The sequence below is a fragment of the Chlorocebus sabaeus genome, chromosome 20 (assembly GCF_047675955.1).
Source record: "Chlorocebus sabaeus isolate Y175 chromosome 20, mChlSab1.0.hap1, whole genome shotgun sequence".
NCBI lineage: Eukaryota > Metazoa > Chordata > Mammalia > Primates > Cercopithecidae > Chlorocebus > Chlorocebus sabaeus.
In genome coordinates, this window is record NC_132923.1 from 36932386 (window position 1) to 36954691 (window position 22306).

Genomic DNA, 22306 nt, shown 5'->3' on the forward strand with positions numbered 1-22306 from the left:
GGTCAATAATTTCCAAAATCTCTTACTGCTTTCAAATCTTATGAATTTCAATAGGTGACACGTTAAAGAGGAATTATTTTCTCTCAGTGACTTGCCTGAATAAATCTGGTATTTTCTATCATTGTAAGCTTCTTGACTCTATTCAAAGCCAGTGTTTATGCATCTAAATCCCATTTATACTTCAAGGTTTAGTTTGGGTCTCTCCTTCGGCATGAAGATCCCTGGCCCCCATACTCCTGGCAGCCCTATCCTGACCCTCACTTTCTGTCTTCAGAACCATGCCATACTGTATGTTTATCACAGTCATAATGAGACCTCGTAATATGATGTCTTCAGTGTCACCTGTTATTGATGGGTATATATCTTGTGTCCTTAACAAAGTCAAAAGCTTCTTGAAGCCATTTTGATACCTCCCCCCGGTGAGAGCATGCAATGACTGCTTTAAAAAAATCTTTAGTGGTATTAATCAGAATGGGGGGCAAAACCGAAGGTCACTGTTGTACCTTAAACATATTCAATGTTATTCTTAGGCTGTGTGGCAGCTGTTTATTGTTTAGCCTACTTAACCCCCCTTCTTTCTTCTCAGAATCTCCCTGGTTATAGACATTCTTAAGTGCAAAATTTACTGATCTGTCTAAACGTTGGTGAGTTTTTGTCAACTTTAACAACACGCAAAAAATTATGTTTCACCAGATGGAACAAACAAAAACTGCTCTTGAATTTGCATTAGGAAATTAAACTCCTGGACCTGGAGTTTAAGGACCTAAGAAGACCTAAAACAAATGAAAAAGACCTCTAAAGGTTGGATGGGCTTTAATTAGCATGTAGCCTACATCTCAGTTAGGAAGTGTTAGATATATATGGTCATGTTATTTTCAAGGAGCTCAAGTTTCTCTTTTTCTCCTAGAATAAAAGGGCTCTTATTATGTATCTAATCTGCCCTATAAATTATTTGTTCAGTTATTCATTGTTAATTAATCATTGGGGATTCACTATATTTAAAATCCATAGGAGAGAATGGAAACTTTATTTTCTGGGACTTCTTTCTCTTATATTGAAATTTAAATGAGAGTAAATAAGAATAACTGTGTGTGTGTGTGTGTGTGTGTGTGTGTGTGTGTGTTTAAGGATGCTAGAATAAATACCACTGAGATACGAGTATCTCTGAATTAAAAAAACATTTAAAATTAAGTTTAGTTGTGATAGGTAATTACCAAAGGATGGTTATTTTTTACTAAGGCAATGACTTTTAAATCTTTTTCTCTTTTAAAAAAAGCCAATATAACATTATAACTTATAACATTACAAATAAATGTTATATGGAACTATAGTTTGGAAAACAGATGAATTCTGGACCTCTCTAATTGAAGCAGTGAGGGGGCCTGAAAGCTTATGGATACACGGAACATGGTTTGAAAACCACTAGATTCAGTAAATAACTTCACCCCCGATTGTCACATTTATGTTGGCCTTTTCAGTGTCTTAAGCAATTGCATGTGGACAATACATACTATAAGAGTAATTTGTATTACTCCACTCTGTGACCAGAGATTCTTTACCCCAGTGTTATCTTAACCATTGTTTATAGCTGTTTAGCTGTTTGCAAAAATGTTTTCCCACAGACCCAGTAAATAGGATTAACATTGGTTAAGATTCAGCTCCTGGGGTCAAAGATGCTAAGAAACTCTGAATGTAGCAGCATTTTAATAATTTACCTTGATTCTAATTTATTTTTATTTAATGGAATTTTTGCTAAAGCTTAGGAAAGAAGACAGTAACACCTATAGAGGTAAGTTTTACTCCTTACAAACCACCTATAAGAAAAGTTCCAGTCAATGGCATACATAGCTCCATAACAAACACTTAGATGGGGTGGTCTTCTGAGGCTGAATAATAGAGGGTAGCGAATCATTCTTGTGATGTGATTAGGTTAACTTGGGGCTATATTCTTGGTTCTTAGTCTGGTTAGAAATAATCTTAATTTTGGTCTTATAAAAGTTTGTTCATACTTCATAAGTTTTCATTTACGCCTGGTGAAGAACTCTTTGAACTTAAATATAAAATATTCAATTTGGATGTGCAATCAAAATGATATATGATGCAATCACATACATACTGTAGTAATCAAAACAGTTATTTTGCTTTTATGTCACAGTTTAGATTTGTGCTTTAGTATATGAGGCTAATGAGTATAATAAAATCTACAATGGAATTCAGAATTGAAAGGCATATGAACTAAATGAAAATATGTGACATGCAGGTGATAGATCTTTCTTCAGTTTTTATAGGAAAAGGTTTTCCTGAAGCACTTCCATATCTACCCAGAAGTTACAGTAGAGTAGGAATAAATTGGTTTCTCATAGATTGAATTGAATGGACTCACGGAAATCAAAAATTTTTCAGATTGACTGTATTTTGTGTTTCCTGGTAACGTGAGACTGTGATCATATTACTAGGCAAGAAGATCCATCCAGGAAGAAAATCTCGGAATGGTTTGAATATTAAGATGTTAAAAGTGTCCCAGAAATTCCCTTGCTAGCACACTATGAGAATGATCATCAGGTTCAGGAGCTAAAGAATATCAGAGTTATCAGAGTGAGTTACTACAACTGTTTTGAAAAGTGTGTTTTCTGATATGGGAGGAACACTTTGTAAATGTTTATGCTTACGTTGTGTAATGTGTGTCGCTGAAGTATAATGAACTAGTTTGCAATCAGGAAAGTGGAGAGGATACTCATGCAAACCAGGACAAATGGATGAAGAAAGTAAGAGACAGGCTATAGAGGTGAACAGAGCTTTCTTAACTTGGTGAACACATGGTAGAAATGTTTTTAAAAATACTTTCGCACATTTTGAACCCCATTTTGGAAGGATGCCTCATTGCTGTTTGGTATAGCCAACTATTTTCTGTAAAACTTGGAAGAATGTGCTCTACTGAAGTAGCCACTCTGTCTTCTCTGTGCCCTGTGCAGTTTATGCCTCCCATAAAGTGTTTATCACAGAATAACTGTTATTGTGAGTTTATGTATCAGTTACCATTTTAAGGATACAGGCCAAATCTCACTTATTTTATATTCTTAGTGTCTAGCTTCATACCCTGTACATAATATGTACTTAATAAATATTTATTGACTAAAGGTCCTATATACATCCATACAAATTCTACTTATCAGTTAAGACTCAACTTGAATCCCATACCTTCAATAGTGCCTTCTTGATCACTCCAGATTAAAGAATACTTATCCTGTAGTTTAAATTAAAACAACTGTCATCTATCTTGTTTATTTAATCTTGAATTTCCCAAATTAGGACAATGTGTCATTTCCCCCAACTCCCAGCCCTGCTCCATGCCACACACACCCGTTTTGGCCAGTGAACAGCTTGGGAAAGTGGATAGCACTTTTGTGCAGAGAAAATTGAAATCTTTTGCTCTAGGTATAAGCATCTCTGAACCAGAGTGCATGATTGGCAAAGGAATATGGACAGGATTTTAGCACCATCATTTCAGGTACCTTCGTGCAGTACACGGTCTGCACAACTGTATATGGCGGTCCAAAACATGACACATGTTTTGATTGGATTGGATCAGGAGAGGTCTCCTGTGTTCTCGAGAGCAAACCAATAAGGAAGATCATGTACTACTTTCCAGACTGTTTTTGGCACATGCTGAAATGAGGTGCTACTTCAGAAATGGACCTTTCAGTGAGTCAGGCTTTTCATGTGAAACTTACTTTCTAGAATGAACTAAGGGGATATTTAAATCTTCTCGTCTACTGTGAGCTCCACTGTTTTGTGGTTACCCATTCTGCAAGGACAGCAATTGCCCATTCTCAAGGATAGCTAGAGAGCTATCATTTTACTCAGAAGCAGGAAGTAGTTCATTGGGAGATCGGGATTGTGTGTATTGTGTGTGTAATTGTGTGTGTGTGTGTGTGTAAATTGTGCATGTGTGTGTGAGACAGAGAGAGGAAAGGAGAGCAAATGACCTTCTGGTTTTGGAGTTAGAAATGACCTATCTAAAAAACTTTCTAGATTTGATTGTTGACTTCATTTGAATTGCACTGGAACAACGTGGCACATTCTTTTTTTTTTTTTAATTTCATTGATTTTCTAGGAGTACACGCTACATTTCTTGACAATGTATACTACTCATGTAAATTCAATGTGACATATTGGAAGGGCAGCAGACTAGCTATGCTTTGAAATTATCCATCAAACATCGGAAATGTCAAGTTGTTTAGAAGCAAAGAAGCAAACAGAATCCAGAGAATGAGGCTAATTGGAATCTTAAATTATGTTTCTTTTCAGAGGCAGGTACTTGTTCCATTAGAAAAATGAAGTCAGTTGCATTCGGCAAGTTTAACTGAACTTTGTAGACCCCGTGAGTGTGCAGCCTTGTATCATTAAGGGGATTCATTAAATCTATTGATAGCAGCCCTGCCAGATAAGTAGTTTCCTGCCTGGGCCTTTTCACAAGGAGCTGCTGTTTGTCATTTGCTTGCATCCTGTCACTAAGCTAAGTAATAAAATGTTGAAACTCAATGTGCTTTAATTACAAAATGACCACACCCAGTGAAAGATGTAAAATCTGATTTTAAACATGGAGAGTTATTTCTGGTTATGATCTCATGTTCTGTCAAAACAAAATAAAACAAAAACCCGAAGCATACTCAAGCAACATTGGACTCATTGCACTGAGCTTTTAGATACAAGCATCCTTGACGAGGCCAGACACTGTTCTGCACCCCCAGGGGAACGACTGGCCTTTCATTGATTTCAAAAGGCACTTCCTAGCTGGATCCACTCCCTAGGGATGTTAAGCAAGACTGTGAGCAGGGCCAAATTCTCAAGGCTGAATTCTCAAGGTTGCTCAAGAAAATTGGGAAACTCAGTCATAAAGGATAAAAGTAATAAAACCATGTTTTCAACTTTGCACATGTTTGCTAGAAGGTAGTACTCTCATATGCAAATATTATTAGCTTATTGGCCTCCCCTGTGGTTATTACAATGTTAGTCAAACTATCTTGAAATTTTTTTCTTTCCTGAAGCTTTTTTACTATTGAAATTTGAGTACCAATAGAATTTTTGAATACAAAATCATTGAAATGAAATTAAACCCATAAATTACCTTCAAATGCTGGTGCTTTAGTTTGTCTTCCTCTATTTTCAGACGCTTCTGTGAGATTTCTTCCTGTATTTTTCTTTTATCCTGAAATAAAAAAGTTCCAGTATATTTTATTTTAAAAATGTGCTTAATTATGTTTCCTTGAGGTTGTTGGCACTATCTGAATGGCTCGTTAGTGATTTTTTTTGGCATTGGTGCGAAACTGCTTTGGAAACTCCTATTTCAAAGCAAAGGAGAGCAAAGTGAGACATTTGAAGCATTTTCCTGATGGGAAAGCACATGAAAAGGTACCTTTTCAAAGAGGGCTTAAACATCCTTCTTCACTCCCCTTTTCTTTCTTCCCCATTAGTCTAGCAAGATTGACGTACTGAGTGATGTAATCGAAAAAGTGAATTGTAAGGAGACAGTTTTGAAATAGATGTGAGGAAACATCGTGAGAAGAGAGACTGATCCTGGCCCAAGGTTTAAGAAGCTTCTGGGTGAAAGAACTGATGTGGCAAAACGGGTCAACCTATGGATCATCAGAAACACTAGGAAGTTGGAAAGTGGGACTGTTTCTTCCTTGTATAGCCTGCTATGGGAAGATAGAGGAAAATAGTTTAGATAGAGCTTCTTAACACTAAGAAGGCTTTTTAGCTCATGAAGATATATTGTATCTTTCACCAAGTTTAAATTACATTACTTCAGACAACCCAGAAAGCATAACTACTAATACAAAAATGTTGTACTTTTAAGAAAATATAGCAAATATACTAAGTAGATAGCCTGGGTTTGACTTTTGCCTCCTCCACTTACTATCTCTGTGTCTTGGGACAAAATCCTTAGCTTCTCTGTGCCTCAATGACCTCATCTGTAAAATGAGGATACTGAGAGTACCTACTTCATAAGATGTGAGCATTAAATGAGCTGATTTATGTAAAAGTTTCTAGAACAGTGCTCGTCACAGTGCTCTAGAGGTATTTAATAACATTAAATAAATAAATATATAACTTGTTAATCACACAGAAAGCAACACATTAAATCTGACGGTGCTTTCATTAGCTTGAAATGTTTTAGAGATTCTCTGGAATTGTTTGAGACATATGACTAGTCATGCAAAAAGGTCTTTATTTCCTCATTTTTGATCAGAGGTGACATTCTCTCCATCTTATTAATATGTGTTGGTTTTAAATCTGCTTTCAAAATTAAAAACTCCCAAAGGATGAAATTTTGTTCCCAATGAAGACATCCAAAAGAAGTAAACTATAAAGGTAATTTAGAAGAAGGAGATCCAAAAATATTTGGCAGCGTTATTGATATAAGTGCATTATTGATATATAAGTGCATGGCTTCCCTGATGTGACTATTTTGAAGATAAAAACTCTTTTTTGATGTATAATTTCAGGTACATTTGTTGAAGAAAAGCAACATATTGCTCTCCAACTGTATGCTGTGTTTCTCTTTGCATGTCAGGAAAATATACGATTTCATCAGCTTATTATTATTATTGAGATAAGGTCTTATTCTGTTGCCCAGGCTGGAGTGCAGTGATAATCATGGCTCACTGTAGCCTTGATGTCCTGGGCTCAAACAATCCTCCTATCTTAGCCTCCTGAGTAGCTGGGACTACAGCACGCACTACCATGCCTGGCTAATTTTTTGATGTTTTATTGAGACAGGGTCTCACTATGTGACTCGGGCTATATCAGCTTACTTTCAAAATTTCATAAGTATTTCTTTTGGAAAAAAAATAGCTAGGCAACAGGCATGCATCTTGAGAACCACTTCTTTCTTTGGATGAAATCTGGCCATTAGTAACAAAAACTCTGAAAGCCTCTGTGAGTCAGTTCTTCACTATCTCTAGAGGTTGTTATTGAGCAAATATTAATTATATTTTAAATTCATTGTGCCAAACATTTTGGTAATTATTTTTCAGGCACCATTTTACTTCATACTCATCATAACAGAGAGATACTATGATAATTTCCATTTACAAAGAGGATATGGAAATTTAGGGGAAATTAACTCATCCAAGTTTCATCTGACAATTGTCAGAGCCAGGATCTGAACCCAGGCAGTCTGAAGTCAGCCTCCACACTCCTAGCCAATTCACTGTGCCATTCCCTGGAGCGGAAAGTTAATCAAGCTGGTCACAAATTCTGCCTTTTTCTTCTCCCTCATGAGGTACTGTGGCCAGGAGGCAGCACTGGGACAACAAGCACTGAGTGTGACCTCTCATTAGCAGGGAGCACATTTTTAGCTCCCTAGAGGCTGGTGCTGCAACTAGCTCTCCATGAAAAGCCCATAGAGAAGAGCATGTTTTGTGTCGTGGACAGGATTGCTGAACTCAGCAATGCCTCCCCACCCCTGCTCGTTGCCAGTTTGGGCTGGTTTGCCATTTGTGCTAGTTTCATCTTGGGGTTAGTAATCAGGTAATCGAATCTGTGGGTAGAGGCATGGCATCTGGAGTATTTTGGCAACACCAGGCTTATACAAGAGTTGCTAAGGAATACTAATGTTTTGTCACTCAGAGGTAATATAATGCCTCTCTTATATCAGTCTAGGTATGTAGGAAGGAAATTTCATAATGTTTATAGGCACGATCCTATTTTAAGATAGGTGTACTTTTTCCTCATAAGATATTCATCAGCACAGAGTTATTGTTTCTTTGCCAAATTTCACTGGACTGTTAGCATTAATGAAAAATAGTATGACAATAACTTTGTTTCAGTATAGCAGAATAAACTATAAGTCAACCTTAAGATGTTTATCTAGCTCGGTTGCTAGTGTACCAAAAGTTATCATCGTCAGCTAATTTCTTCCCAAATTTTCATGGAGCAAATAAATGTGAAATGCCATCTGCTTCCCCAGATTTCCCCAGCACCTGGAGCACTTCTATAGATAGCTATCGCAACCTGGCACATCAGACGTTACTGGTTATTAACGTAACCATTATGAATAACATATTGTTGCTTATTTCTCAATGTTCAACTACCTTGACTTTTTGTTCAATGGGCATTTACCTAGATTTTTAGCCATCTGACAGCCTATTTTAGCAACTGATGCCCACAAATTTCGATCTGGAAAAGGTTATCTCTTAATTATTTTGAAAATTAATTTATTCACCTTGTACAACTATAAAGTTATTGTGACCATCTATTAATATGATCCAATGATATTAACACAATCACATATTTGATAAAAAGTAAGCACAATGCTTAAGAGTATAAGTATTTTAGTTATATTATTGATTAACAATGTGCTAAATTCTAATATGCCTAATCCTGTCAAGAAGGCAGAATTTCCTTCTTGTTTGATTATTGATTTATTCAACACTTAGCTACTTATGTGCAAATGCTATATTCAAGATGACATTAGGAGTTGTGCAGTGTTTAAAAATTATTTGGTAGATGTGAGTTTACATTCTTTTTTTTTTTTTTAGACAGCATCTTGCTCTGTCACAGAGGCTGGAGTGCAGTGGCATAATCATAGCTCACTGAAGTTTCAATTTCCCAGGCTCAAATCATCCTCCTGCCTCAGCCTCTCAAGTAACTGGGACTATGGGTGCACATCACCACACCTGGCTATATATATATTTTTATTTTTAAGAGACACAAGGTCTTTCTGTGTTGCCCAGGTTGGTTTCAAACTCCTGAATTCAAGTGATCCTCCCACCTTGGCTAAAGAAAGTAATTTGTGCAAGTAACTATAGTCTAAGAAATAAAGTTATTACATGTAATAGTTTTTCTTTCTGTCTTTACTTTTTTTTTTTTTTTTTTTTTTGAGACAGAGTCTTGCACCATCATTTAGGCTGGAGTGCTAGATTGTAGTGGCACAATCTTAACTCACTGCAACCTCTGCCTCCTGGTCTCAAGTGATTCTCGTGCCTGAGCCTCCCGAGTAGATGAGATTACAGGCATGCCCAACCACGCCTGGGTCATTTTTGTATTTTTAGTAGAGATAATGGAGTTTTGCCATGTTGGCCAGGCTGGTCTTGAAATCCTGGCCTCAAGTGATCCGCTCGCCTTGGCCTCCCAAAGTGTTGGGATTACAGGCGCAAGCCACTGCGCCAGCCAACATATAATAACTTTAGAGGTAATACATGTTATCACTAAGGCACTAGTAAGGATGCAGGTTGAGGGGAGACAGGGAGAGGTTGTTCCTAGCTGATGTCATTAAGAGAAACTTTGGAGTAGCATGTGAGTGGAATATTTTGGGTGGTTACAGTGGGGCTGGGGAGTAGGGAGAAAGGGCATTCAAGTCAAGGGCTTGATGTGAGCAAAGGCCTGGAACCAGCACACTGGGACATTATTTAAAACAACAAGTCTGGAATCTAAGTTACCATATAAGGAGTAGCAGGAAATTAAGGACAACCAGATGAGGATAGATTCTCAGTAGCGAATACTGAATGGCATGACAAAGGGTTTAGAATTTATTTACATATTGAGATAAGGAGTAATAAAAAGTTTTCTGAGGAAGAAGAATGATAGAGTTAAAAGCATGTTTTAAGAAGTTGAATATGGCCTCATTGTTTAGTAGCTATGGAAGGGAGAGAATACAAAGAGGAGAATCAGGCCACTGCACCACTCATACATGAGGCCATGAGAGCTTGCATGAGAAGGAGCAGAGGGCATGGATGTCAGAATTAACAAGGAGTTAGAATCGTCAGGACTTGGCAACTGATGACATATCATTGAGGAAAAGGAAAGCGTCAAATGCAATGCAAGGCTCTTATGCTTAGGAAACTGGTGGGAGAGCAGAATGACACATAGAAATAGGAGTATCAGGAGAAGGAAGAGTTTGGGAAAAAAGAGGATGGATTCACCAAGTTTGAGGTGTCCTTGGGCCAAATAGGTGGAATTATCTGCTAGGCAGTTGGAATGTTGGATGGAGAGAGACAAAGAATCAGAGCTAGAGATAAAGATGTGGGAGTTTTGAAAGGGATAGATGAGAGCAATGGGAGACATTTTTTATGAAAAGAAAAGGAGGCTAAGGAGAGCCTCCATGAAGCACCTACCTTTAATGGGTATAGGAGAAGGGGAACCCACGTGGAAGTTTATTTTGGGTCAGTCTGATCTTATTTATAATAGGACTTGGTGAATTTGGCTGCATAACTGAAAGGAGCAGTGAACGAACATGTGTTATTTCAAATAAACAGATTGTGGGGAGCACAAAGGGCAACCACTGAGTCATGATATTGTAAGTTGTGAGAGATCTACTAATCCTACAGTCCAAATGCTTCATTTTACATGTAAGAGTTTGAAACCTTAAGAGGTTAAATGGCTTGCTTAGAAAGGTATTTAGTAGCAGGGCCAAGACTTGTAAGAAGATCTTAATGATCAGTCCTGGGCTCTTTTTACTTCTCACTATCTCTACAAAAGAAAAGCATGGTTGTGGGCATTTAGGCAAGGATAAAAGTAAAGAAAAATAGAAGCCATCATACTACTTGACTAGAAAGAGGGTATAGGTAGTTTTTCTAAACCATCTGAAACAATTGGAAGAGGCAAGTTAGAGCAATGACTGAAGAATTAAAATAGTTGAATGTTTTCAGATTCATTTTGCTAGAAGCTGATAATCTTACAACTTCATGACTAGCTTTGCTGATTATTTTCATTGCCTAGGGTCTGAAAAGAACACTAATAGAAACTGCTTATTTGAATGTAATTACTACCAACAGTGCAGAGTTGGTGGTGTACAAGTAATGGTAACTTGGAAAAAAAGAGATGTGCTAACAATATTCTTAGGAAAGAATCCAGGGCATAATTAGAAGTTTACCAGATTTCAGTAAAAGTATGTTTTAACGATTCTTGAGAAACATTCTTAAAAAAATTATTGAAAATGGAGCAAAAATTTCAAGAGGGAACACAGATCATAAGGCATGGGCAATTTACGAATGGAAACATGGACACACAATTAAAAATGATGTCGGGTAAGAGGAAAAGAGAGCTACTATTTAAAAAAATAAAACCAAATCATTTACTATCACTGAGAGTTTCCCAATAAGTTCACACAACCAAGAATAAAGATAACACGGTGACACTTATTTATAATAGTGTAAATAAGGTAAAAATTCAGGGTGATGTGAAGATGTGAAACATGAAAACACCGAGGGCACAAAAAGTGCATGTGTGTGTGTGTGCATGTGTGTGTGCGCATGTGTGTTATGCTAAGAACAAAAAGATAACGGCAACAAGATGACTGCTGAGATACATAGCATAATATTAAAATGACAGAGGTAAAATACTATTCCGTTTCTTACTTTACTTTCATATTTTTGATTAAGGAGAATAATCTTGATCCTCAAAAGGGTAGAACAAAAATGTCTAAAGGGAAATCAAAGCTGAAGAGGAAATACAGCATTAAAGACAGAGCTGCTCTAGTCTTCAGTCTCTGATGGGTTTCATTTCAGTGGGTAGAAAAATTTATAGACATGACAGAAAAATATTGTTAAGTAACCTCCTTGGAATCTTGGATGAAGTGAAAAGATACCAGAAGACCGAAAGTGGCAAATGACCCAATTTTTTGAAGAGGCAAAGAGGTGAATAATGAATATTTAAAGACTGGTGAAATTATGGATTAATCCCTAGCAAAGTTGTAGAGTGAACTGCATCTAGACAAGGAATGTGGTATTTAGACAAGGAATAACTCTAGGTGGTAGCAGTTGATAACTAAAAACAACGCATTTAAAACACACTATTTTTTATTGCTTAATTATTTCAAGATCTGCAGATAACAAAGGTTTAAGCTGGTTTTAATAATAACTAACATTTATGAATTTTTTAATGTTTTTAATATTATTTATCATCTAAGACTCAATAATTATTCTTCCATATTTTCTTTCAAAAAATGACTGTAATTCAGCTGAATTTATTTTGATTCATCATAGATGCTGAGTAATTGTTTTTCTAAATTTTTAACTGTGTATCTGAAGTTTTATCAAATAATTATTTCCTATTGACTTAGGATGAAACTTTTATTACTTACTAATTTTTTAAACTGTACATTAGGGTCTGGTTGCAGGTTATCTGTATAGTTTTCCAGCTATTGATTCTGGTACCAATACTGCATAGTTTAGATCATTTACCAATTAGATATATTCAAGTTTTCCTTTATTGCTCTTATCAAAAATGTATTGATTAATAGCCATAGTTTATTTTTCTAGTTGGACTTTGGAATCGTTTTGTTAAATTCCAATAGAAACAAAATTGAAAACCCAACTAATTCCTTATTTATCCACATTCCCCACCAAATCAGAGAAATCAACCAACCAACCAACCAACCAACCAAGCAAAAATCTACACGCCTTGATGAAATTTAAAGTTACTCTTAATGGTCACTATCCAGAGATAATCAGAGATTGATAATGTTACATAAGATTTATATCTGCATAGTTTATTACAGTTCATATAAAATTGGGATTATTTTTACATGTTTAGTAATATAAATTGGCCACACCAGCAATGGATGCGAATACCTCCTTAGAGATATTGATTGAAACTATATTAAACTTAAAATAAATTTGGAAGTATATGATAACTTTTCTGTTTTAAAACTGCACTTTCAGGAATAATATGTGTCTCTGGTCACATATAGTACGTCACTTGGTAAAGTTTTGTTAAATACTGCACATTTCCTTAGTAGGTATAAAAATGCAAACATTTCTTCATGTAAATCTGGCATACTTCCTTACTAGTATTATTTTTAAATTTTAACACTGTAAAATGTTGTAGCTATTAAGGATGGAAAATTTTCACATTATATTTTCTGATTAATTTTTGTTTTTCAGAAAACTACTGCTTTATATATATTCATTGTGTATCTGGTTTCTTTACTGAACTTTCAAGTCAATTCTTATTCCTAACCGTAGAGACACTGAAGATGAAAACTAGAGAGTTCATTAACTTTCTCAAGTCACGTGACTGATCGAGTGGTGGGACTTGTGTCAAACCTGATTTTCTACAATTCCAGGGGTGATGCTTTTTTATCTTTTTATTTTTATTATTTTCTTTCTTCCTTATTGCTTTCCAAATATATCAATAGAAATACAATTCCCCAAATAAGGGACATTATAACAGCAAGGGGCTTTATGCTCATCAGAGTTCTGATCAACTCTTAGCACCAACTTCTAACAGTTACACCGACAATTTGGAGACTGTCTGGAATGAGTCTGTGAAGAATGACTGAAATCCAGAAAACAAAGCTGTATAGCTTCAGTGGCAGGAGTCATGATAATCGGGTGGAAGTTAAAGGCAACCAGATTCTGGTACATTATGTCAGAACTCTTAACCCAGAGAGTTGTTCTCAAATGGAAAAGGGTGTTTTGGGGGGTGTTGATCCACCTGATATTGAAGTGCTCAAGGCGAAGCTCAAGGTGAGCTTGAGCATGGTGTTAACAGAGTGAGGACGTGGATAAAGAAGTTTCTACATTTGCTTCTGTTCCAATGATTATGTCTGCATCTAGCTTTGAAATATCCTACTTCTTAAGTTAGCCATGGGAATTGGGCATGGTTATCACTACTATTTATGGGGTGAATTAAAAAGTACAAATTTTCTAAACCCCGTTTATCAAATAATTGTAGTCTTCTTTCCCAACCTTACAACACATTCTAACAGACCTCTAAACAGAATCCAGTGTGTGTTTTACTTATTTATTCCTTTGTCTACCCTATCTTGTTTGTTCTAACAAATAGCGACAAAACAAAACAAAACCAGGATAAACAACAAACACAAAACAAACCCCTGAATAATCAAGGAGTGATGGTAAACTTGGCCAGGTCTTCATTGAAGAAAAATCTGTCAGTAGGCCAGACAATCATTAGCTTTCACCCTTTCTCAGCTTGATTGTATTTGTTCATTCATTCATTCACCCACTCAGGACGGTTTTTTTTGTTTTGTTTTGTTTTGGTGCTCCAGCTAGTGTTGAGCTCTTTGTTGAGGGAACTGTGAAAGATGCAAGGATGTCTTTGTCTTTAGAATTCCTGGCTGGAGGGAAGAAACTACGCAAAGAAGTGGGATGGGGAGGAAGGCAGAGGCAAAAAGGGCCTGAACTATTAGGTGTTCTGAAAAATCACTTTGATTCTGTTCCAACCCTCTTAAAACAATAACAAATGCTTCTGAAATGACACCACAATCTCTTCTTGCCCATTTCTATTCCTTGCAAACTGGGGAAAGTGGGAGGAAACTGCAGAGGTGGAGAACTGTTTCAGGTTAGAAAATGTGGTTAAGCAAAGCAGAACCTCCATAGTTTCTTCTCTTGACTCCACTTCAAACTATTCACAAGCGTGAACAACAGAAATCTGAGGAAGTTCTTTTCCTTTTTTCTTTCCTTTCCTTTTCTCTTTTCTGTCTTTTCCCTTCTCTTCCCCTTCCCCTTCCCCTTCCCTTCCCTTTCCTTTCCTGATGGAGTCTCACTCTGTTACAGAGGCTGGAGTGCAGTGACACAATCATGGCTCACTGCAACCTCTGCCTCCCAGGTTCAAGTGATTCTCGTGCCTCAGCCTCCCAAGTAGCTGGGATTACAGGCATGGACCACCATGCCCAGCTAATTTTTGTATTTTTAGTAGAGACTGGGTTTCAGCGTGTTGGCCAGGCTGGTTTTATACTCCTGGCCTTAAGTGATCTGCCGGCCTCAACCTCCCAAAGTGCTGGGATTATAGACCTGAGCCACCGTGCCCAGCCAGAAATCTGAGGAAGTCCTGAACAGGGGTCAGGGGTGTGATTTTGATGTTTATAAAAATTTATCATGATGGTCAGAGAATCCGATAAGCAGAGGAATGGATTCAAGTTCCAACATTTGACTAATTCCTTAGCTTTTCTTGGCCTTGGCTTTCTACTATAAAACGGGAATGATAACATATGCTTTTGAAAATACTCATAGGACTAATTAGACAAATGAGATAAAATGGATGTGAAAGTTTTATTTTTCATAGCCTAAATGCTATGTAAGAATAGGCACTGTTATTATTGTTAGAAATCTCACAATTCTTTTTCTTAGGAGATGTCCATTTTATTCCACAGTTGTTAGCATATTTGATTAATAATAGCTGTTGTAGCCCACTTTGCTATGTTACATCATCCTGTGTCAATCACTGATACATTTAATAGGTTGAAAACTTGATGCTTAGGACAGAAGAATCTAGTTTTAAGTTCCATTCAGAACTTCTGAGGATAACCTAGCTGTGTGTCTTAAGTGGCTTGACTGAATCCTCTCAGTCCCTGGGATTTTATGTAAAAACTATAATTACAGATCTCACTCAAACTGCTTTGATGATGTTTTAGGAAAATGTGCATGCCACAGGGTTCTGGGTAAGGGAACTTCTTAAGCAGTAAATGTTCATGGAGTCTCTTCCCAAAATGACATTACTATCATTTAAATAAATTAAAATATTCTTATTTCATTTTAAGAGAGGGTAGGTAGTTGGAGACTGTAGATTAAAAAGTGGAAGTCCTATTGCAGTTTTAGCATTGAACTATGTTACATTTGTTTATACTCTGGTTAGTCTTAGATGCTTATTCTCTAATTTGTTTTAATCATAGTTTTCTAAAGAAGCAGCTTTTCCTTTCAACCATCCAGTAATGTTCAGAAAGTTCATGGGGATCTTTGTCAGTAGAGGATTTAGCAAAGTAGCATTATCATTCTGTTGCACAGTGGAAAAACCTTCCCCAGTTATCATAAAGCAGTTTCCTTAATGAGCTATCAAAATTATTATACCTCATCACATGGTCTCCTTTATGGGTGGGCTATTATGTTTGGCAAAGAAGTGTGGCATACCACATTTGTTTGAAGAAACCTTTCCCTCTCTGGAAGAAACATGTAATCTTGGTACAGCACTGTGGAAAATTGTGCTGAGGTTACATTGCTGACTATTGTGGCATGGGACTTTTTTATTTAGAAGATTGCTACATCTTCACGTACCATCTTCATGTGAATTTCTTTGGAAGCTCATGACAAATTAGAAGTTGTTCCTCTAACTATGTCTTAATCATGAGATATGTTGGTTAACAATGGGGCATTATACATTCTTTGGCCACCGGTACTTTAAGAATTCCTTAGAACTCTAAATAATACAATGATCCAAACACATGTTAAGGTATGCCTTTGTTAAAGACCCAGGCTAGTTTACACTTGTTTTTACTCTCTCACTGATTCAGATAGAGCAAATAAGGAAAAATATATATGGCCAGTCTGGAATACAGAAGCAGGGCTGACTTCTTGGGTTTCTGACCTGTGAAGTCACCCAGGGCATCATGCTCAGAAGGGCCTAGCACTTAGATCAAAGCTCTGTTGTCACCACCTTGAAATTTTGAATACCTTTTGAACAAGGGCCACCACATTCCATTGTGTTTTTGGCCCCACAAATCACACAGCAGGTCTTGCTTTGGGCCACTGTCTTATTGACTGTTAGATGATCCCAGATATTGACAAAAAGGGAACAAGATGAGGTAGAATGCTCGGAGACACTTGTAACAGGGAACATGTGCTAAAGAAATAATTAGAACCCATCTGTGTTCATGTTATTGTTTTAATATTGGTCTCTGTACTGTGGAGATTTCTGTTTTATGTAAAGAACTCCATGCCTCTTAAATTCCTATATTTACAAATCAAGAAAAACTTATTTGGGTATTTGGGAGTGGAAAGCAGTAGGGAGTGGATCTGGGGAAATGTGAGAGTTTTTTTTTTTTTTTTTTTTTTTTTTTCTTTTTTTTTTCATCATGAGCAGCTTTGGCCAGCAAATCTGGCTCTGCTGCCTAAATTCCAGTGTCAGGACTTTATATGGCTTCTTTCCAAATGGAGGCAGTCCTAAGCAGGTGCTTGTACTTGTGATTATTTTTATTGTCCAACTTTTGACAGAACTCACCCCTTCACGTCTAGGCTCAAACGTCACCCTCTTTGTGAAGCCCATCCTGACCTCTCTATTTAAACTTACAACGCACTCCCATTCCCACTCCTCACACTCCAGATTCCCCTTATTTCACCTCTTTTCATTCAAATGCACAAGGTGTGGTGCATAGTAGGTGCCTAATAACCATTAATTGAATAGAGGCATGAGAGACTGTGTTTATAACACACATTCCTTACAATTAAAGGTTAGCCTGGATGAGAATAAAATGTCAGCTTTCTTCTTACTCTCTTTTCTTCAGTGGAGTCTGTTCTCTGAAAGTGGATTCTGGTTCTTAAACTTCCTCTGAGTTCATCCTTCAAATAGAACTGAGTCTCTGATCACAAGACAGTCTAAGATCTAGTTTTCCAGTTTGAGCATATTCATATTTGTAATGGTATTTTCCAATGTCACTGTAGGCATGGGAGTAAGAAAATGTATTAGCTGTGGAGGAGATGTCAAGGGTATACAGAATGTTACTCATTCTAAGGGAATCTTTGTATTTCTGAGGAGAGACTCCCTGGGCCTTTTCATTGTTCTTCAGTGTGGCCCACGTTCACTTTCAGACAGGAACTCTGCAGGGATAACTCTGTCAGTGGTACATTCAGTCCTTCATCTCATGCTTCTCGAGAATGCTGGAGTCATTGGTATCCTCAGTTCCAGTATTGTTAAAGGTGAATTTCAAATTACTAGTCTATTTCAAAATACTATTGAGTTCCAGTTAACTCTCCTTTTGTAGAAAGATCAACTATTTTTTAAAATGTGTACTGACTTGAAAAGGGCCTCAAGAGACATTTTAAAGATCAACATAATATTTAATTAACTTTAAGCACCCCTGTTTTAAAATTATAGTTGAAAACTGAACTTCTAGGCAAAGGGGTACTTTGACCATTAATTTGGTAAGGGAAGAGTTGGTGCATGGATAAAGTAATAAGGAAGAACATGAAAGCAATTGTGTAAAATAGAATCTGTGTTTGGTACACCCAAACTGAAGTACCTACCCTTGAACAATTGTTTCTGCATACCATCATAATTTTGCTCTTATTCTCTTTAAATCTTTGAGAAGACGTCTGACTAATCAAAAATTCAATTTACTGATCTGATATGAGAAATGAATGGCTTCATGATAGTTATTTAGTTTTCAATTTGAGAACCTAAGTATCTCATTTCAACTACTTAATGTGTTTAATCTTTTTTTTTTTTTTAAGAAAAAGAAAAAGATGGGCACTTGGATCTTGGTTCTGTCAAATTCTAGGTATATTTTTTCAATTTATTTTTTCAATTCTCTTTTCAATTTATTTTTTCAATTCTTTGCAGTGAAAATAATGACTTTTTAGGCACTTGAAACCAGATAGAATAAATACAACTGTGAAGATTATTTTATTTTATAGCCAGTCATTGGAGAAACAAATTTTAATGTAAAAATCAAATACATCCTATAGTGTAAAAGTTTTTTTTTTTTTTTTTTCTTCCAAAGTGAGGTCTATGTGTTGGTATGTCTGGGTGCGTTGTTCTGATTTCATTCTTGAAGAATATAAAAAATTATTTCCAGTGTAGGTAAACAGGAGGAAAAAGCTAAAATGCAAAGATTCTCACTGAGTTTTAGTCTAGATTGGAGATTCTGAGGCTTAAGTACTTCCAAAAATGGAATAATTCTTGCAAACTCTCTGCACACTCTGTGATTTTGTTTTCCTAGAGGGGAAGAGACTAGCTGAGGTGGCTTCCTGGGCAAGGCAAGGGTGAGGGCGAGGAAAGCTGGCATGTCCCAGGGCGTCCAAGAGGGAGGAGACTGGATGTGCTGTTTCCATGGACACACCACTGCTCCACTTTTCCTCTAGGTGGTGACAAATGTGACTGGATTTAGCCTGGTGAGGTGTAGGCTGGTTTATGAGAAATTTGTTCCCATAAACTTTTTCCAGTTTTTTCCCTACAACCTTTATACAAGTAGATTACTTCCAAGCTAGAATTACTTTGTGATCTTACTTTGGAGATTTGTTTAATCCTTTCTAATGGGATATATTTAGGCTGATGGAATAATCCAAATATTTTTTTAATCATCAAAAAAGCATACATCTGTATATTCAGGAACCTACTTACTCTCTTGATGGCTTTTAAGGCATTATGACGATTTTCTGTTTCTATTTGCAATTGGAACCTTCAGTGACTAAGATTCCTAGCCTTAGAAATAACTGTATACAGCCATATCTTTGGAAATGTGTGGTTTTGGTAAGAGTTATAAGGTGCACTGGAGGGAAAAAGGGCTCGAGCAAGGGTGTGCCCCAACTGAAAGAGGAAAATTCAGAACAAGGGTCTACTTGTCTATTTCAATTAGCTAATTAGGAGATATAAGCATTAGAAATAGTGGAGCTTGTGACCACATAACTCACACAGTCTAATAAAGTAACCTTTAGACAACAGCTGTAATGTAAAAGGCCCATGCCAAAAACAACAGAGCAGAGCCGAGTTCCTGTCCCTTAAAGCAGGACAGCTGAGATGGTGTCTCAGTGTAACAACAAAAAAGAACAAAACAAAACAAACAACAATCCCAACCAAGGTTTTCTGAAGAAAGGAAAATGTAATAATTAGAAGCTAGACATTTAGCAAAGCATTGTTTTATGGATAAGTAGCAACCTTATCAATAGACTTCTGGTGTCTTACTACTGGCTAAGAAGACATTTCAATTTACTGAATGTTTCTGGGTGAAACTAAGACATTGTATCAATTTAGTAAAAAAATCTAAATTACGATTAGCATAATTAGCTATACAATGAAAATTTTAAGAACAACAACAAAAAATCCCTGATCTAGCATCAGTTTTTAAAAAGTACTAATTTTTTTCCTATACCTAATGTCAGTGGCAGAAAACGCTGAGAAACTGGGATTTTGCTTTACAAAGATCTTTTATTTCTTAAAACAATTACATCAAAAGTTGTAGCTAATGATAAATGATTGTGACACAGATTTTCAAGTTACTGCCAAATGCAGGGCTTTATGAAATTAAAAAGAAAGCTGGATCATTTAAGAAAAGTAATTTATTTCTTACTTTGACTTTTTCCCGGAACAAACATAAAAAATGTACGATTTTCCTTCTCGGTATTAACAAAATATTTTCCAAATCCACTGCATGCACTGCATTCCTTTATCAGGATCTTATTCAGTTTGTGACTCTGCTGGAAACTGATATCTTAGAATTAATCTGATACGTGCTTTTACCTACTTTTCTCTTGTTTACTGCTTAAATTACGTATACGAACATTCATTTTAATTATCTTAGGTTTTCTGGAACATGCTATCACACTACAAATACAAAGTTTCAGGTGATTTTTAAAATTTATTTTTCTCTCTTTTATAAAAATTCTAACTTTTTGATGCATTCATAGCTTAAAAAAGTTTCCAAGTTGGGGATCTGTTTTTTGATCTAAGACCAGTCAAATGAACATTTAAGGAAAAACTGCATTTCTAAGGTACACAGAGTGTGAAAGATAGTTATCAGACTGCCTTAACAGCTTTGGATTGTTGTTTAAAATGCAGGCACAGCCTTTTTGAAAATCAAGAACATTTGCCCTGCACTCAGGTTCTGAAGCCCCAGAGTTACAGAGGGTCATAAGGGTTAAGAGAGAAACAGAGACGCGTCCATGAAGGCTGACAGTTCTGTTTTTCCACTTACAAGGGCTCAGCGACAGGGGCAGCCGGCCACGGTCTGCCTTCCTCTAAGCAACCACCTTCATGAGTTATAACTGTACGCAGACTTACTGTGATGGCCTGGAGTCTTCCCTTCACCAGCTCAGCTTCTTCCATTCTAGAAGTCAAGGACAGTCAGACGGGGAAGCAAGTCCAAAGCTACCATAAATCAAGGAGCCTCCTGGGGGAGAGGAGCGGGGGTGACAGAAGAGAAGCAGGGAGAAATCCGCTCTTTGCACCAGTGGAGAAATGGAGAAATTCCCGACTTGTCAGGAGCGTCTCCGAGCAGATGCACAGATCAGGCCAGACAGACACATGTAATGAGGGTGTGCTGGGGAGGCAGACGCTGAGGCTGCTGGCATGAGTTGACTGACAAGTTTGAACGGCAGCGGCACAAGCCCTTTTCCTTCAGGAGCTGCCAGCTCTTTGTTGTAATGTGCACAGTTAGCAAGGCACATTTTCTTATTAACTGTTCCTTACCCAATTCATTATTTTCCAGGAGTGGCACAGACAGCCAACACACTGAGTGTTTAATCAGCCTCCGCTCTAGCAACACACAGCCATCCCCGGATGTGTGGGTCTGTGTGTGTTTGTACCAAGCTCGTTTACCTGCTCTCTGCCTCTAGAGAGAGAGCCTTACCTTGGCTGAGGCAGAAGTGCCAAGTCACTTGTTTGCCTTTCTTCCACTGATTGGCTTTGATAATAATACAACAATCTATAGCTACGTTAAACTTCATGTAGCGGTGAATTTACATTCGTTTGTTCTCCCCCTTCTACACCCCACCCCCGACCCACCTGCTCAGCAATTTGTTGCAAACTTTGGAATCTTTAGGTCATGGAGAACTCAAAGGTGTTAATGTGACTATATTAAGAAGTTGGCCCACCAAGGTATTTAGTGTGGCTTAAACACCAAGTGCCACCTTTTGTTATTGCTTGACTTGGATTTCTGTGGAATGCAGTTCTTTCTTGGACGTTGTTCAGAAATGACACTCTTGGCTTTCAGGAAGGTGCCCATTTTGACCTCACCGGTTACGCAAGAGAAAGGAGTGAGCCTTTGAAAATGTGATGAGACATTCTGGAACTGCCTGGAGCCCTGCACTGTGTGGATATTCCCCTCTTTAGAAAAAGGCAGGCAAGCCCAATGGGACTCTTAGGTCAAAGCAGAGGCTGGGAAGCTGTACAATTGGCTCTGTCTGTTTTCTTTTCCCTACAGGTTCTTTAATTAAATTTTGTGGAAGTAAATCCTGATTACCAACTACCTTATTATTATGTGTTTGAATGCTATTAAGCATTTTCATATCGACATTCAGCTGAAGAGGTGAAAAGGACAACCCAAACATTGAACATATTTCCTTTGTAGTTTTGATATTAGTAATAATAATAGCTAATATCTGTTGCATTCTCTCTATAGGCAAATGCATTCTTGCAAAGTGCTGAGGGATAAGTGCTATAATCCCCGCTTTAAAAATGAGGGAACAGGCTCAGAGAGGTAATTTGCCATATAGCTAGTAAGCAGCAAAGCCAGGATTGGAACTCCAGCTGCCTGACTTTATAAGTGGCATTCATCAAGGACTGCCCAAGGACACAGGGCAAGGAGAGGCACAGGCTGAAGGTGAAGTCAGTCTTTATGAGAAGGGGTTGG

The 22306-nt window shown here is 37.2% G+C and overlaps 1 protein-coding gene across 1 annotated transcript in view; it reads right to left on the reverse strand.

Moving 5' to 3' along the window:
• PALMD (palmdelphin) overlaps positions 1-21238 on the reverse strand; it is a 47828-nt gene extending 26590 nt beyond the window's left edge. Inside the window, exons 1-2 of the mRNA XM_007977847.3 lie at positions 20737-21238; positions 5129-5209 (exon numbers count right to left, since the gene is read on the reverse strand). Coding sequence (XP_007976038.3) covers positions 5129-5209; positions 20737-20781 — 126 coding nt within the window. The 5' untranslated portion in view covers positions 20782-21238. The remainder of the gene's footprint in view (positions 1-5128; positions 5210-20736) is intronic.
• Between the last annotated feature and the right edge of the window lie 1068 nt (positions 21239-22306).